An 18423-nucleotide genomic window follows, 5' to 3' on the forward strand; every position below is an offset into this window, starting at 1 on the left:
TTTCCTGCAGCTCAGCATGGGGAAAGGGGTCACCTATACCCTGCCAGCTGTCAGGATCATCCTTCCTCCTCAGGAGCTTTTTTGGGACACGTTGCCACACTCGCTTTTCTGGCTGTGCTCCTCCAGCTTCCTTTGGTTTGAGAAGCCTTCAGCTCATGCCAGTGTGTGTGTGCGGAGCTGCTCATACTTCTTCCTGCATTCCTTGGGATTTTATCATTCCTTCACTGGTTCCTTGGGCTGGGGGCTGTGCCAGGGGGGGCTTTGTCAGCCCGCCAGCTCTTTGTTGATGCCATTTGAATGTGGCCACTTTCATGTGCTCCTCATCCTCCTTCCCACAACTTGTTTGGTGGAGAGGAGTTGAAAGCCCAAGGGCTGTTTGATGCCATGATGGGAGCTGTGAACTACTGCTGATAAAACCCCAATTAAGCAACTTCCTCATTCTTCACCCAAATGGATGAAGACCAAGCAGAGCCGGTCTGGTGGCATCCATCTGGTTTTGGGGCTTTGCTCCTCCATCCCCATCCCGCTGGGAGCCGCTGGCAGACGATGGTGATGCTGCATGGGAGCTGGTGGCTGGACACAAACGGCTCTAACAGTGACCTTCTCCCGACTTCAAAGCCCAGGCCCTCGCCATGTCAAACCCAAATAATGGCCCTTAGACAACATGTGGTTCCTTGTCTTGCAGGCTTGTCTGAAGAGCATGACCACAGTAAATGTGATTTTGTTGAGCCCTGTCCCTTAAGCCTCTGCTTCTTTTCTCTTCTCCTCCTCCCTCCTCCCTCCTCCTTCCTGACCTTTTCAGCTCAGCGCTGTCCCCAGACAGCCCCTGGCAGCTGATCTCATGGCTCAGCCTTTCACGGCCCTAATGGGGATGAAAAGCCCCCTCAGAAAGGGCCGGTGTCCTGCGCCCGGCCAGGAAGTAAATACCCCGTGCTTTGATCTGCTCTGGGGCAAGGGGGGGCCCTGCCTGCCATAACTACCCACCTGGGGTCCCTGTGCCCACTCAGCTCCCTGGCTGCTGGGCAGCCCAGCTCTGCCTGCGGCCCTGGCACATCAAAGGGCTCTGGAGCTGGGCACTGGGTGCTGTCTGCCTGGGAAATTGGGCTGGCTGCATCCCAGGATGCTCTTCTCCAGGAGAAATGATTTCCAAGAGCATCTGTAGCATTGTCACGACCCATTAGGAGAAAACAAAACATGTTTAACTCCTCAGTGCTCCTGAACGCTGAGTTGACAGTAGAGATGGCACGCAGGGGTGATGGCAGTGAAGAGGTGACATCTCTCCCTGCATCATCTGCCTGATCCTGCTCTTTCCCCCTGTTTCTGGGACACTGGGGATCTGCCTGTCCCCCCCAGAAAGGCTCTCTTGGCAGCTGTGGTGGGACGCTCACACCAAAGCAGTTTTTTTGGTGCATCCCATTTTCCCTTTCCTCATGCTGGCTCTTTCAGCCCCTGCTCCTCCTGCCATGTCTGCAGGAAATTCCAGGGCATCTCCTGGAGCTGCAGCTGCATGGATTGTGGTGGACCTGGCTCTTCAGTGATGGTCACCTCTGAGGACTTCCTCTGGGACACTGGAAGAGATGAAACTTGGCTGCTTTTGGTTAAATGTTCAGTAGGAGACTCTCAAGGTAGAAGGAGCTTTCAGCTTGATGAAGAATTGAAACAAATCCTGGCATACTGGTGTGTCTGGGAAGCTGTGCATGGATAAGTGTAAGCAGCTACTTCCTTGGCATATTTTTTTTTAATAACCATAACATCAAGACCCTCTCCCTGGGCTTTTCTCCTGGGATCCCTATTGCAATCCACTGCTTCTGTAGCGATGGGAAGAGGCTTGTTGGCATCACTGCAGCTCCAAACTGGTGTAGAGGGATCTGTTATGGTGGGTGCTGGGTGTGTGAGGGTGGGTGCTGGGATGTGGTGGTGGATGCTGATGATGGTGGGTGCTGTCTGTCAGACCAAGAGCCCACTGGGGGCTCCAGGAAGTACCACCACACTTGGACCCTGAGGCGTTCAGGGTGCAGAGAGTCTGACATTATTGAACTGTGATATGCCAACCTTTTCCACCCCTAATTTCTAGGGATCTGTGTCTATCCACCCCTCAGCCAGGACAGCCCAGGTGGTGTGTGACACCTTTAGCAGGTCACTTTTCCTGGGAGGATTTGTGTCATCCTCCATTTGAAGTCTCTTTGCCCCAGGATTGATGTTTTTGCTGCTGCTGTGTAATGCCTGAGCTCTTTGATCCCACCTGGCAGTGTGGAGTGGGAGTTACACACCTCATGGAGAGGGGGCTGCAGGAGCAGTGGAATCTGGGGGTGGCTGCAGTGGGATTAGCTCTAATTTGGGGGTAGAGAGTCCCCTTCCTCTGTCCATTACTCAGCAAGGAGGCAATTCTTTGTCTGGAATCAGGGGTTTATGTGGCATCTATTGGAAATTTCCAAACCCTGTAACTCAGGGTGTTGTTGGAGACTATTTGGTCCATTCACTGGTGTCTACCTGGAGCAGAGACCAGCTCCTGAGGTCCTGCCATACAATCCCCAGGAGCAATGGATCATCTCCTGCTCCAGTTGTTGTGGGGTGCAGCACTGGGAGCCACACGTGATCCTGCTCTGAGCCTGGCTCTGGTGAGTGCATGGCCATGGTGGGAGCAGTGCCTGGGCTGGCTCCTCTTGCAGGCAGGGGATTATTTTCAATTCTGGGTCAGGAGTTTCACCTATGTCACCTCCCCAGTTCCAGAAGTTCCTGGTGGTTATGCAAAGTTTGCCTGTAATTACACTGGGGTTTCCTCTTGGCTGTCCCACAGCACCCAGACTTGCTGTCCCTCCCCACTGCCTGGTACCTCCTTGGCTGCCTGAGCTCTCCCAGACACCTGGAGCTTCCAGAAGATCTCCGCATGAACCAGTCCCTCTGTCAGCCTCTCTGTCCCTGATAACCTGAAGTTTTCTCTGAGCCCCTGGGAGTGCGGATGGAGCCCGAGCTCAGGTGGGCAGCTGGCGTTAGCCTTGTAGCTGGGGGATGGCACTGTCTGTCTCCATCCCCTTCCCAAAGGATTTCTCAGTCATCTCCAAGATGTTTTGCTACCTAACAGGAGATAGTTACATCCTGTAAAAAGGCAACAAGTGCTTTCCTCCCCTCCTGCTCCCAGTGGGACCCACAAATTACTCTGGCAGAGCATCAGGTGGGGAATTATGTGGCACTTTCATGCTGACCTGTCTCCAGTTGCTTGGGGTAACCACAGAGACTGCACAAATCACCTTCCTCTCCCAATGACATGCTCTTTCTTTGGAAGGGATGGACAGACTCGAAGACAAAGGGTTTATTTAGGGCCATGGTCCCCCTGAGCTGGGCAGGAAGCAGGATGGGGACACTGGGAGTTTCCACAGCTCATCCACACAGACAGTATTGATGATAAAAGACTTGAGTGAGTCACCAAGCTGTGGTCCTGCAGCAAAGATGTGCTTTCCAGCCTGGATGATGTTCCCTGCAATCCAGCAGTGACTCTTAATTGTGATACTAATTAAGGTTGGTTATCATTTTCCACCAGAAAGCTGTTTTAATGGGAAATTAGCTTTTCACTTAAGCATTACTTGGGTTAAAGTGTCTTTTTCCAGTGGATACTTCAGTGTTTGCCTGTTCTTCCTTTGCCCCAGTGTGGCTGGTTCTGTCCCCGCACCGGGTGGGAGCTGACCTCCAGCTAGTTCTGGTCAGCACAGCCACAGAAGTTCCCAGTTCGGATAGGCACGCAGGTTATTTTTACCTGCTGGTTCGGCTTCTCAGCAGCAGCTGGACCAAGTAGTGTCTTGACAGCAGCGGCAGCAGAAGGAAAGGCTGGCTCTCAGCTTGTTAAAAGATGTTTATTCAGGCCGGGCTGCGGGAAGTCCGCAGCCAGTCCAAACCTCAGGCCAGAGAGGCCAGAGACCAAGAGCAGAGAGAGTTTGAATCTCCCTCCTCCACCTTATAAGCAGGGGAGGGGTTCAGGGGGGGTTACAACAAGACAACAAATCAGGGGATTCAGGGGGTAACAAGGTGTGCCCACCCCCAAGCCTCTGACCAACCACCTCCAGAGGAAAGGAATTCCCCCTAGGGGACCTATCACCTGAAGCCCTCTCCCTGAGATTTTGCAATCCAGGAGGGCTCCTGGAGTGATAGACAGGCTGCCCCAGAGTGGGGGGTAGGGGCAGAGGGGATGGTCCAGGATAGGTGAGGGGTGGGAGGACTGACACAAAACACCTTATTATACAGAACACACAAAAGGGTTACAGAACCGGGATACAGTGAAATGAACCATAACATAAACTTATAAAAAACCTAACAAAACACTTCTTGCACCGCCACACCCCAGAAAAAAAAAATGGGAGAGAGCGGAGCCGTAGGTAGTGAGGATGAGTGTAGTGGGTGATGTCCCCCCTTCTTCCAGCTGTAACTGTGTCTGTCCCTCTGCTCTCTATAAGGAATGGGGCTAATTTAACCCTTTAATCTGATTTTGGAGGTGCTGAACTGTCACCCTGTTTTTTCTGAGTTTTTTAAAGCCTTTTGATTGTTCATAAGATGGAGTCAGACTTTTTAGCTACTGTACAATATTAGGAGCAGTTTTTGCCTTTTCTCCCACATGTAACATAAACAAATCCTTTTGTAGTGGTGTGAGAGTTGTTTTATTAAGTTATTAAGTTATTTTTGTAAGATTTATAAGTTATTTTTGTAATGGTTCAGTTCACTGTACCCCCCTGTGTTCTGGAATGGTTTTCTCCCTTATGAGTTAGGTATATAACCAGATGTTTTATGACAATCATTCCTTCCCTGTCCCTGTCCCTATCAGTCCCCCCCCCCTCTCCTCGTGGTCGCCCTGTCTGTCACTTCGAGACCCTTCCCTGGATTCTGGAAAGATCCAGGAGAGGCGTCGAGTGGTAGGCTGGTGCCCGGGGAATCCCCTCCTACCCTCCTGTGATTTGTTAATGGTTCAGAAGTTGACACCCCTGTTACCACCCCCGTGTTCCCTGGTTGGCTGACCTGTTGTCAGCCCTCCCCCGGTTATAAGTGGCCATCAGGCTTTGATCTCTGCTCTCTCTGGGCAGCAGTGGTCTGAGGCGGAGCTCCTTGCCGGAGTCCCCTTAATAAACTACCTTCTACCCTGCCTAAAGAGAGTCGACCCTTTTTCCGTCGTCGCAGTCGCAACTCCATCAGGTCCACTCGCTTGTGTGGGGAACCAAAAACCCACCGGGAGGAGGTTACTCACCCTGCCTGTAACCCTGACTGATCCTCGCTGTGGCAGTGCAGAACTGAGCTAGCCTGCGCACCTGCTAGGCGTGAGAAGACACTGCTATATCCTTTGTTTTTCATTCTCTGTCCTTTGTTTGCATATTTCTAACCTGAAAACAATTGTAACTGACAGTTGGTCTGGCCATTCGGCTGGGAGGTGAAAACTCCAGAAGCCAATCCACAGCCAGACCCACAATGTATAAAAAGTAAGAAATAAACAGGCAGAGGGCTCTCGGCCTTGGCTCAGCCTTGGGCTCTTGGAGGAACAACTCTGCCCTGCGAAATCTCTCGTCTCCGTGCGATTGCTTTGCGTATCCAGATCACACTGTGTCGGGTGTCGGGTTACCGGAGCCGCGGGAGAAATGCCTCATGCTGTCATGGTCAGCAGATCTCACTTTATTAAGGTTGCATTACATTTTTATACTTTTCATAATTAGCTCATACATATTGCAAAAGCCAAGCTCATCATTGGACATAACTAATTAACGCAAGCATTACTTAGTGACGACCTTAATTTTTGTGAAACAGCTAAAGTCAGTACATCATATCTTTAGTTTTCCTCATACTTGACTAATTTCACATCCGGCTTACATCCTGTTCTTCACATAAGCCTTCCTTCAAGGATAGCATATCCTTGAGGCCTAAATTCTTACTAGTTTAATCATGTCATGTCCCTTTTCTGCGAGCCACTGCTCTGATAAGCTCTCAACACACTGAACCTGGCCAGGGAAAGCCAAACCACATCCCAGCCAAACCCCATGTGATGGTTTTCATTCATATTTCCAGCAGTGCATTTGAACTGGGGATTTTCCCACTGTGTTTACTGGAGCAGGGAGTGTGGGGTGAGATGGCCAGATTCCCAGTGCTCCATGGGCTGGCTGCAGCGACAGACTCCTCACCTGCCCTATATAGCTGTGGGGAGAGACACAGCAATCCCAGTTGGCTTCATGGCATGGGCCTGGGCCTGGCTGACTTATTAAAGAAATATGGGTATTGATCTAGTATCGATACCCAACTGTGATGGACAAAAACTCTCTAACAGTTTGTGTATGTTTATTATGGCCGGGCAGCACAGTGGGATGTTTCCCTAATTCACACTGCGAAATTCACAGGTCGTTACAAAGCCTTTTATTTACAAAAGTGTTGAATATCCAAAATACAAATGCATATTCATACCCCTGTCACCTCCCATTCCTCGCTTCGTATACTAATTGGCAAAAAGGCTATTAAGCATGCGTACTTTGTTTCTTAAAATGAGTCGGGGGTCTATTCTGGGGAGGGGTCACCCAAAATGAGAAAGTAAGATGAACCTTCCTCATCCTGACCTTTCTACCTTTTCAATGCATTCGTGACAAAGAATCCTTGGTAGAACTTATAGTTTTCTGTGTTCAATGGGTCCTTTAAGCAGGAAATCTGCAGCTATCTTATATCTTATTTACTGCATTTTATTTTTTTTGTTACAAGCACAGCTACATAAACATAAAGCTGACAAGCAATGAGTTACTAAATCCGGGATAGTTTATCTAAGATCTGGCTTCTGTTAACTGCGAACAAAGCTTACCTATCTACTTCAGCTAATTCAGCAACTTATTATCTTAACTTTCCTAAAAATCCTTAGTTCTTCAAAATTAACGTCTCATGGCAGTGCCCTGATGCCAGGGAGGAGAGCAGAGGTGGCTGTCCCACAGTCAGTGGTGCTGGTGGAGCAGCCCCCATGGCCCTTCTCTTTCCATGCCGGACCATGTGGCTGGAGCAGCTCTCGAGCCGGCAGGAGCGGCTGTGAAACCCAAGCCTTGCACCTCCTGCGCCGTGCAGGAACGGGACAGGGCCAGGCTGGCTCACGCAGGCATTTCAGGGGCTGCAGGGCCCCTTCCCAGCGCAGCTGCCTTGGGAAGGCTGGGAGAAGGCTGGAAGAAGGCTGCTGGCCCCGCTGGCAGTGTGACAGCGTGGGGTGGGCTCCCTCTGCACAGCCCCTGCTCTGGCGCTGGCAGCAGCCCCAGCCAATGTGCTGGAGCTCAGGGAAGGGACTGGGGGATGTGTGCGGGGTGGGGGGCTTGTGTCCCCACAGTGAGGCTGGCTGGGAAGTGACGCTGATATTAATATTGATATTAATATTAATAGTACTAATAATGGGATGCCCTGAGCCGCAGCTGTGTGGCCCTGATGGCTGGGAGGAGCAGGAGGAGGAGGAGGAGGGTCTGTAACCAAGCCATGCTCCCCGGAGGCCCCAGGGAGTTGGTGTGCATTGGAGCAGGCGGGTGCCTCTGCTCCATGACCTGGAAGTGGCTCCGTGCCCCCTGGGGTGCTAGCCCTGGTTGGGAAGGGGAGGAAGGAGCTCAGTGCCCGTGGTGGGTTGGGCTCCAGTGGAGCACCTCTGTGTCGGTACCGAGGGGGTGTAAAACAGCTTGAAAGATCTGGAGAGAGGAGGTGGCAGGAGCTGGGATTTTATTTGAAGTGCAGTCTGCTCGTGGATTCCTGCAGGGATCTCTGGCAGTGTCCGAGCACATCAGACATGTGGGAGGCACATCTCCAGGGTGACCTGTAGGGGCTTCACCTGTGCCAGGAGGGCCTTTCAGCCCAGGGCTGTCCAGGCTGGGCTGAGGCTGCTCTGCACCAGCTGCCCCTTGCCAGGGTTGGTCCTGTGGCTCCAGCGGGATCAGAGTCAGGCTGTGGGACACCAGTGGGATGCTGCCACCTCTCCTGAAGTGATGGAAACACGAACCTTGTGTTCAGGTCTGGGGGTGAGGGAGGTGGTGGGGACTGTAGCTGGGCTGTGCCTGGCTGGGGCTGGAGCAGAGCTGAGCTGCACAGGTGGAAGAGTGATTAAGAGCAATAAAAGGAAAGAGACTTGGATTAGCTACAGTCTCAGCACATTAATTGTGCTTTGGGGCCCAAATCATAATGCAGCCCTGCTAGAGGGAATCCAGCAGAGAAACCAAATATCTCGCTCTGGCTAAGGCTGACCATTTAAGAGACCCTTGCCTTCATCTCTTGCCAGGTATTACTTCCAGTGTCTCCCATCTGCCAAAACTGGAGTTCTCCTTTGAAATATTTTTAGGGGAGAGAGAAAAGCTCTGGTGACACCAAGTGCTGGTGCTGGGGAAGCAGCAGGGACAGCACATGGCATTGCTGGCTTGGAGACAGGACCATGGGGTTGTTGGGGGTCTCAGCCATCTGTCCCAGCTCTGTGGTGTGTGTCACTGGGCTGGATGGGCGTGTGGGATTCCAGGAGTGGATGTCCTGCCTGACTTCCATGGTGGCTGAGCATCTCCACTAAATTGACAAGCAATTACATGGTTAATGGTATCACTATTAAATCCTCATCACTCAGCAGCCCGGGGCTTAGTGCTCCATTAGGGCACAGGCATCTGATGGCTCTCCGGGCTGAGAGTGGCCTTTGGAAGTCAGCCTTTAGAAGTCACTGGCCAGAGGTTATTTTTGCTCTCCCAGTCCTACAGCCAACCTGTGAATCCTTCCAAAATGGAATAGGGCAGGAAAATGCTTCTGTATGCTCAGTGTTGCTGGGGCTGGCTGGATTGAGCCTTGCTGGTGTGGCATGGGGCGGTGACAGTGTTGTTTCAGACCTGCCATTTCCTATTCCATGGGTATTCCCAGCTCCCTGCCTGGCTTCCTTTGTTGTGTCACAGCTCTGCCTCCTGTGGCTGCCCTGCAGCTGCCTCTGCAGCTCAGGGCTCTCCCAGCTCTCTTGCAGCTGCTGCTGTGCCTGTGGATTTAACATTTTCCTCTGTGGGTTGCTGACTCTGGGTTCCATCAGCAGTGGAGGATTGGTGGTGTCACCACGGCTCACCCTAACCATGGCAGTGAGTAGCACAGGCACCTGGAGAATCCATCAAGTGCCACCCAGATCCCAGTCTGGATCCACTGGAGCTGTGCTGAGCTGAGCCTGGAGCCTTCTGTTGGGGCTTCTGCTGGGAAAGCAGGAAACAGAGCGGGAGGACCAGCTCTTCATCACTGAGCTTCACAGGGAATTGTGCTGGAGGAGCCTTTCCCGATGGATCAGGGACCTGCTGCTCTCACATCACCCTGCCCTACATGTTCACATCAAACTCTCTGAACTCTGCACCATTTGGATGGATTTGGGGATTAAGGATTTTGACTTTTGGAAGCCCAACCAGCTGTATGGGGCATCCAGCTTCTCTCTGGCCCATTGTGGATTTACATGGAATGTGGAAGCTCGTGTCCTTGTTTCCAGAGGCCATTCCAAGACCATCACTGTGGATTTTACAAATGTTTTTACTTTTTTTTTGTTCCCTCAAGCAACTGCCTCAGTTTTCCACATGGTTCCCTCTCAAAGCTACTCTCTCCCTCATCATTTCCATGGCCAGAACAAGAAGAAACTTTGTGTCCAAGTGTGGGGTGGGAAGAAGGATGCTCAGCTGTGTCCCTTTGTCCATCCCTGTGGCTCCAGCTGCTCCCTCTGTCCTCTTTGGACCTTTAATATTTTTGTTGTATGTGGATTGAATGTTTCCATAGTTATTTGGAGGAACTGCTGCCTTTGTGGGATCTTCTATTTTCCCCCACTTGAACCACGCTTGCTTGTTACCTCATTTTGTTATAATTAGTTAATTATTTATAAATCAGACCTCGTCAGGCCTCACAGAGATTGGTTTTTACAGACTGCTGCCTTCTCCCTCGATGGATAAGTCTCTTTGAGATGCAACAACCCATGGCATGGAGCTGGGAAGCTGGGAAACTCTTCGAGGAGCTGCTTCAGGGCTGTGAGCTGGGATGTATCTGCTGATTTCACCCCCAAACTGGTGCCTCCAGCCTGGGAGAACTGGGCTGCCAAGCTTTCTGCTGGAGTTCACTCCTGATGGGTTTTTATGGGGAGTCTGAGCTCAGGTCTATCCTGTTTGGATTCTGGAGAACTCGTGCAGGCTGTCGGGGGCGTTTCTCCACATTCCCAGGCGTTTGCGTGTCACAGTGTCCCTCACGCCTAGCAGGCGTTGACCACAGGCTAGCTCAGTTTTTGCACTGCAGCAACTTGGATTGGTCGGGGTTACAGGCTGGGTGAGTAACCTCCTCCCGGTGAGTTTTTGGTTCCCCACACTGGCGGATGGACCTGATGGCATCACGACTACAGCGGCAGAAAAAGGGTCGACTCTCTTTGAGCAGGGTAAAAGGTGGTTTATTAAAAGGGAGTCCGGCAAGGAGCTCCACCTCAGACCCTTGCTGCCCAGAGAGAGCCCAGATCAAAGCCCTGCATCGACTTATAAACGGGGGAGGATCCAGGGGTGGTGACAACGGGTCAGCTAATAAGGAAACATGGGGGTGTAACAGGGGGTGCCAACTTCTGAACAATGAATGAATCATGAGAGGGGAGAAGGGGATACCCCAGGCACCAGCCTATCACTCAACGCCTCTCCTGGATCTTTCCAGAAGCCAGGGAAGGGTCCTGAAGTGACAGACAGGGCGACCAAGAGGAGAGAGAGAGGGGGACTGACAGGGACAGGTGGAGGAGAGGAATGATTGACATAAAACGACTGGTTATATAACCAACTCATAGGGGAGAAACCATTACAGAAAACAGGGGGGGGGCTCAGTGGAATGAACCATTACAAAAACTTCTTATGAAACTTACAAAAATAACTTAATAACTTAATAAAACAACTCTTGCACCACCATATTTGTGTGGGGCTTGGTGTTGACAGTGCTGCTGCCGGAATGGCCTCCAGCGGATCTCAGCTGGATGCACCATCCCAGCTGGATGCACGGCTCCATCCCGGGAGCTGCTGGCAGGGGGGACCCCGCTGCAGGAGAGGTGATAACTCAGCAAATGGTCCGAGGACTTTCTGATTAAGAAAACATTTGCTGGGGTTTCAGGTGAGAGCCTTGATTGCACAGAAGTGTTTGGAAAGAGCTGATGGACTTGGAGCCTGCTTCCCAGCGGGATCTGGGTGTGCTTTCCAGAGTATCCCAGTGTGGAGGCTCATGTAGGCACCCAACCTCCTGCTGTGGGAAGGGGAATGGGGAAGGATGATCTTGCTCCGTACTCCAGCCTCTTCCTGTCCCCTCACTAACACCCAGCAGGGTCCAATGGATTCATCCCAAATTTCCGTCACCTGCCCTCCCAGACCTGCTTTTTTGCGGGATGGAGGCAGGAATTGGGCTGCACAGGGAACCTGAAACCCCGGGGCTGAGCTTTGGCCTTGAGGCTTGGGGAGGTGTTGGCTGCGCTGTGCTGGCCAAGTCCTGCCTTGTGTCTGGAAAATTATCCCTGAACTCTGTGATTCTCCATCACACTGCCTTCCCCAAGCTGTTGCTGACCTCCTCCTGGGTTTCCCTGCTTCCCTGGGTGAATTGATCCCAGTGGTTGGATTTGGTGGAGCACTGGGATGATTTGTATTTGCTGCGATGGAGGGAGGTGATGGGGTGGGAACCATCCTTGTCCCTGGGCAGATCTGGCTCCATGCTAGTCACAGTGGTCACATCCAGGGCCCTGGTGGAGTCAGATACCAGTTTTTTGAGTCTGTTTATCAGAATCTGACATTTAGGTGCTTCATCCTGAAATCCTCATGTTTGGGTTTATTCTCTCATGTCTCCCCAGCCCTTAGCCCCGCAGAGGGTTGGAGGATGGGTGACTTTCCCTGTGCTCCCATGGAATCCAAGGGCTGAAAACTCCGTGCCGGCTCCAGCAAAAAGTTAATGTGAATTTAAGTGACTTCTGCCCTGCAATTAGAGCCCCCAGAGCCCACTGGGGCTCTGAGTTTACATTCTTCACCGAGGCATCTCGGGTTTTTTTTCTCCAAGATTCAGGTGGTTTTAGAGTCCTTTTGCCCTCTGCAAAGCTCTGAGCCAAACGCAAGAAAGAGACGGAGTCTTCAGGTTCTGATTTTTCAAGGTTGCATGCTTCGTTTATTGTTTCTTATCTTACAAATTTCTCAGTGCCCAACAAAGGTCTGTGCAGCTGCTCGGGCATCTGGTGACTCCTCCCGGTCTGGGCTGTCGCTATCTTTTATACTAATTGCTACGTATTCTTTATTTATCATTATTTGCCAATACCTATCACTTATACTAAACAGGTCATCTCTACTTTGACCCAATCTCTTTAAACTACTTTGTGCCACCGTCACTACAGAAAATGGAGTGAGGGAAGAAGAAAGAAGAAGCAGGAGACAATGCCCCAAATCCTCCATCTTGCCCCCATTCACTTCAATACTAAAAACCCAAATCTACTGTTTTCTCACCCTGTGATAAGCTAAACTACTATCTTTCACACTCTTGTGGCTTGCAATCCTTCCCGCAGTGCAGGAAGCCTTTCCCACGGACTGAGATCAAAGCCAATGTCCCTCTGGGCTCTGGGCCGGGATCCCAGACCCCCCTGTCCAGGTCTCTGACCCTCCAGGGCAGCCAAATGAATGCCCTGGACTCCAACAGAGGCACAGGGTATAATTAGAGATGTATAATTTAAACTGTACATATGCAAGTGTTCCCATTCTGCACGAGGAGCAAAGGAAATTATCCAGGAATTAAAGGGGGAGGAGGGTGCAGACGTGGAGAATGGCTCGCTTGTGTGGATGTGGCAGTGAGAGGAAGCTGCAGGGATCATGTCCTTACTGCTGCAGGCAGCTTTGGAAGGGGCAGGAGCTGGGAATTCGGTGGGCTTTGGATTGGGGTGTGAAGATGTGGTTGTAATGGGGGGTCAGGAGTGAATCCCTGAGGTAGGAGGTGCCAGGGGATATCTGGGACCTGCTTGGCAGTGCCAGGGGACAGTGAGGACCTGCACAGTAATGCCAGGGAAAAGCAAAGAGCTGTTCAGCAGTGCCCTTCCAGCTTCTAGGAGCATGTCTAACATTCCCTCTCTTTTATTGCAGCCACTTCCAATGGCACACTGGATGGCCTGGAGAATCGGGAAGGAGGGGTCTGCCAGACACGCTTCATGAAGATTGTCATGAAAGTGGGGCAGGGTGAGTCACCTTGTTCCCTGGGATCTCCTGCTGCCCCCTGAACCAGGGTCTCTGTTCCTCTGGGGGATGTGGGAATTCAAGATTACAGGGAAACTGAGGCCAGGCCAGCTCCTCCTGGGAGCACTCCTGGGTTGGTTCAACAGAATTGCATTTTTAGGATTTTTCTTCCTGACTTTTTTCTTTTGCCACCATGGGGCATGTGCAGAGCACTGGGATTGAAAGGAAGCAATTGTTCCTAGTTACCTCGTGGGCTGTATCCTGGCGGGAAGTGTGCTTGGCACAGGACCCAAGAGCCCTGCGAGTGCCTTGGGGGGGCTGGCACAGGCAGTGCCCCTGTGACTTCCCGGGCATCCAAGCGGGGATTGTAGCTGGCCAGGCATCAGGGATTTGGTTTGGTGGCTCTCAGCTGTGGAGGCCACCAGGCTGTGGGGACTCCAGTGGCAGTGGGACACCAGGAATATCACCAATGGGCTCTTCTCCTGGAGCTCCTGCACCCCACCACCTCCATCCCAAGCTGCTTCCCACCCCCAGCAATGCCCTGGGCTCGTTTTGGCCCCAACTTGGATGCACAGCTCCCGATTCTGCTTCTCATTATTGTGTTTGCACATTGGGGCCAATATGTTACTTCCGCTGAGGCGTAGCGACCTGGTTCAGGAACGACACGGCAGCCACACCCAGGCTGCTCGGACCACCAGCTCACAGACACCAGTGTGGTGGACGGCTAATGGCGTTTATTAACTGGTTACATGGAGTTATAAAACCTCTGTTTGCTACATCACATCCGTCTGCTTACGTTACAGGTTAGGTATTGCTTACCTTATCAAGGACACTAACCAACTAAGAGTTGAGGGAGGGGTTCTGTCTGCCCGTACAGCGCGATATCTTCCGACCGCCTGTCCCTAATCTCCCACACCAATATTTATAATAAACAGGTGAAACTGTGCTGCAGCCTTGGCCTCCTGCCTGCCCTTCCCTTCCTCCCACTGCCTGAGCAAGAAACCTGTCCCAGCCCATGCATGGGAGCTCTGAAAACAGCAAACCAGGGAATTAGGGTGAGGACCTGCTTCCCATAAGCCTGGTGCAGCTCAGCCTTGCTCTGTTGCTCTCGGCATCTCCCAGTGCCCTTGTGCCCCGTGGGAGTGGCTGAAAATTGGGAGCACTTCTTTAGGGGGGAACAAGCTGCTGCCTTCCAGGTTGGATCAAGGCTTCTCATCCATCCCTCCCCTTTCCTAGATCCAAACATGGTGATCCCAGAGAAGCTGATGACGAGTCGGCCGAGCAAGGAGTTGGATAACACCATAAATGTCATCACGCAGAGCCTGCTTGGCAAGGTCCCGGTGGTGGAGGAGCCCAGCAAGCCAGGTGGGTATTCCAGGGATCCCCAGGATCCTCTGCCTGCCGCGAGGCCAATGAAGCCCCTCCAAGTTGAGCTTGTTGCTTGGACCCCAGGGATACCAGACTCTCCAGATCCAGGATCTGGATGGGTTTGCCATAAGTATTGTACCTATCTCTGCTGTCCTGCTGCTGTCCCAAGCCCAGGGTGCAGAGCAGCTCAGGTTTGTTTTCCCAGCTCCTGGCAGAGCTTGGCAGGGAAGTGCTGTTTCAGCACTCCTCCTCCTCCTCCTCCTCCTCCTCCTCCATGTATTCCTCACAGTACATCAGAGAGGGCTTGGAGGAGGTGAGGTCCTTGGGTGTGAGAGCCCTTTGAAGGTGGTTTCCTGAGTTCCTCACCCCTCTGAGAGCAAAGTGGAATCAGATGAAGCTGAGAAGAGTCTCTCTTTTCTTCCTGCCTGGATCAACCTCTGAGCGCTGCCCCTGCAGGGGCTGCAGCTGCCCCAGCCCAGAGGTCAGTAATTGGAGACTGAGGGGATCTGGGTGTCAAGCCCACATTCACCAGGGCATCCCGGTCTGTTGTGGAGAGTGTGCTGGCTTGAAGGCAAAACCAGCGAGAGACTCCAAGTCAAAAAAAAAATAGGAGAGAAAAAAAGGTACAATGAAATAAAATAAAACACATGCAATAGTACAAAAGATCACTGACAGAGTCAGAATACAACCTGAAACAGTGGTGGTAGCAGTCCAGATGAAGTGGTCTTGTTGAAGCAGTGTTCTTGCAGAAAGGTCTGGCAGCTCTTGTCCTCTGGGAATCCAGTGGGTAAGGCTGCCTGTGCTGTCCCAAGGCCCAGATTATATCCAGGTGGGAATGCTTGGCTCCTCCCCCTGGGCGGAGCATCTCACAATGGGCTGATATCATTTTATCAGTCCTTGATTGCCCATTGAACAGAGATAGCTCCCAGAGGGAGTTATCTATGAGTCATGCAGCAGGGCATTGATGGACCATTAACAGAAGATAGTCTGGAGGCAGGGGGCAAGGGAAACACTGCCCAACCTAGTTTCAACATCTCATGTAGATGGTGATAGAATACATACTTTGGGCACATCTTACATTGTAACCTAGGACAGAGAGTAAGGCTCCCCAGGTCTGGAATAGTGCCACCTGGACACGATCAACACTCTGCTCCATAAGCTGGGAGATGGAAAGGAGAGCAGTGGTGCAGGGTGGGGGACAGGGCGTGTGGTGCCCCCTCTGTGGATGCCTGGGGCTCCTGCCTACCCTGCCCAGTCCTTCCTAGGGATGTGTGGGTCTGACTGAGGTGGGAAGGTGGGGAGCAAGTGCTGTCCCCTTGGAGGTGAGGGGCTCCCCTCCTTGGATGGATGAGTGGATGGAAGAGTGGATGGTGACCGTAGCGCTCTTGCTTCGTGGTAGCTTCATTAGGTATTCATGTTCAGGTCCCCAGTCGGTTGAATAGGTTCTCAGAGTAGAACAATGCCATGATTGCTGGGTCCGGAGAAGGTTTGGAAATGTTAAATCGGGCCAGAACAGATAAGATATCAATCTTCTCTCAATCACTTGGTCGTTAGCACGCCCATCTCCGGGGGAGACACGGCCTATCTCCCCATTTTCCCCATTCTTTTAGTTTTGTTGGTTGTCCTGAGGCTTTTCCCGGCAGAGACCCTCCTTGTCTTTTAATCCTCGTGTCCCCCTCTTACAGTTCAGTTTTTTTAACTCTAAATACACTTTAGGTTTTTACAGAGCTTAATTCCGACCGAACGCGAATTAACTTTATATTACATATCACAATAACTAACACAAATTAACTTTAGGTCACATATCACAAGAATCTTGTGTTGACTTTGGGGAGCAGAGAGTGGCTCCAGTGGGCAACTCATCTCCCTGCTCCACAGGTGTGATCCATGCATGGACAGAGCACAGATCTGCCTGCCTCTCTGACCCCTGTCTTCCCTTGCCTTGCAGGCTCTGTCAGCCAGGGTGGCCAGGAGACCCAAGGTCCCAGCGATGGCTTCCTAAGCACCAAGGTGTCTGTGTTCACGGCCATTGGTGCCAGCTGTGTCATCTTCGTCCTCATCATCATCTTCCTCGTTGTGCTTCTTATCAAGATCCGCAAGTGGCACCAGAAGCACACGCAGCAGCAAGCCGCAGCCTTGTCCCTCAGCACCTTGGCCAGCCCCAAATGCGGTGGGAACACGGGCTCGGAGCCCAGCGACATCATCATCCCCTTACGGACTACAGAGAACAACTACTGCCTGCACTACGAGAAGGTGAGCGGGGACTACGGGCACCCCTTCTACATCATTCAGGAGATGCCTCCGCAGAGCCCAGCCAACATTTACTACAAGGTGTGAGAAGCAGCCTGGGAACGGCTGATGCAGCAGCGCAGGAGCGCTGGGTGCGGGGATGGCGCCGCAGGGAGGAAGTGAAACACTCCCCCCCCCACATGGCGCAGGCAGCACTGGGAGCGGCACCGGGGAGCAGAGGGCTCAACGCTTATGTGCTGATTCTCCCCTTTGTATTTAGTTTTGTAGTTCTCAGCTTTTGTAATCCCGAGACTCTGAGGGTGAGCCTTCAGCCTCCTCCTCTTCTCCAGACTGTGGTCAGCCGTGGGGGGCGGGTGCCATGCCTTTCTGTGCTCAGGACACCGCTGGCAAACCTGGAGACTCCACCTCCCCTTTGTGGTTTGGGATTTCCCCGTGTCACCCCTCTGGCCCTGCAGGAAGTGCCCGCCAGTGCTGTGGGGTCCGGGAGCCTGGAGCGATGCCGGGGCCTCGGTCCCAGGAGCAGCAAGCACACAGGGGGATGAGGAGGAGGATGCTTTGCCAAGGTGCCAAGATACCGACAACTGTGCAGGGAGGAAGCTGGCAAACCCAATTTACTACTACTATTATTATTATAATTATTTTATTTTTTTTGTAACATTTTTATTTTTTGTGAATTCCGGGCAGGACTCCAGCCTGCTGCCTCTGGGCACACGCCGTCACCTCCTTCCAGCACATGATCCTGCCGGCCACAGGGCAGATCCCACTCCCCCCACTGCCCCTGGAAACTTTTGTGTTCGTAGCTGTTGACTCATTTTAGTCTCTTTATAAAAAGAAAGAAAGAAAAAAAATTATATCTCCACCCTGTCTCAAGCATTCAGTGCACGAGGGGCCAGACACTGCTCCTGCCCCACGCGGAGCAGCTGTGGCCTGGCAGCTCTTCCCAACCCCTCCGGAGCATCCCACTGTGGGAGAAAGCCTTTGGCTTTCTATTGAGCTGGGGCTGAGCCTGCTGGAGGCAAAGTGGGGGGGGGGGGGGGGCAGCAGGAAGCTGGGCATATTGCAGGTGGTTTTCCTTGGAAAGGAAAACTGGAAAACAAAGGTTCCCGACCGGAGGTTGGTGCTTGGGGCTGGAAGCCCCCAAGAGGCTGGAGCACCAGGCTTGTCTTGGTTGGGAGTTGAGCCGAAGGCTTTTCCACCCTCCTGGTTTACCTGAAGAATCCAGTGCCCCTCGGGAGGACTTGCTTTGGGGACTAGCCCCGCTGTGCCTGTTCCCCACCTTGCTCCTGGCACAGGAGCATTCCCTGTCATGCCACTCTCGGGGGTCCCACAGCCTGGGCTCCCCTGCTCTTGCCTTGCCCATTTCCTGTCCAAAACTGGAAGGGGTTGAGCCTGTCTGGTGGGATCGTTCCCAGCCTCTTCCTGGGAGGAGCCGCCAGCACCGTGGCTGATGCCAGTGAGCTCGGCGGGGCTGGCGGTGCCCTGTCGCTGCTTGTCCTCGGGCTGTCCCCCCTTCCCCACTTTCTTTTCCTTCCAACAGTAGCTGCTTTTGCTCAGGGAGCAGGAGTGGGGCCAGCGGGGCTGTTCCCGCCTGTCCCCAGAGCCCCGAATCCCGTGTTAGGAAGTGCCCAAA

General features: G+C 52.5%; 1 protein-coding gene across 1 annotated transcript in view; it reads left to right on the forward strand.

The window, feature by feature from the left end:
• EFNB1 (ephrin B1) overlaps positions 1–17542 on the forward strand; it is a 66602-nt gene extending 49060 nt beyond the window's left edge. The window contains exons 3-5 of the mRNA XM_040089134.2: positions 13086–13178; positions 14412–14540; positions 16492–17542. Coding sequence (XP_039945068.1) covers positions 13086–13178; positions 14412–14540; positions 16492–16880 — 611 coding nt within the window. The 3' untranslated portion in view covers positions 16881–17542. The remainder of the gene's footprint in view (positions 1–13085; positions 13179–14411; positions 14541–16491) is intronic.
• The last annotated feature ends 881 nt before the right edge of the window (positions 17543–18423 follow it).

The sequence above is a fragment of the Hirundo rustica genome, chromosome W, assembly GCF_015227805.2.
Source record: "Hirundo rustica isolate bHirRus1 chromosome W, bHirRus1.pri.v3, whole genome shotgun sequence".
In the NCBI taxonomy this organism is placed as follows: Eukaryota; Metazoa; Chordata; class Aves; order Passeriformes; family Hirundinidae; genus Hirundo; species Hirundo rustica.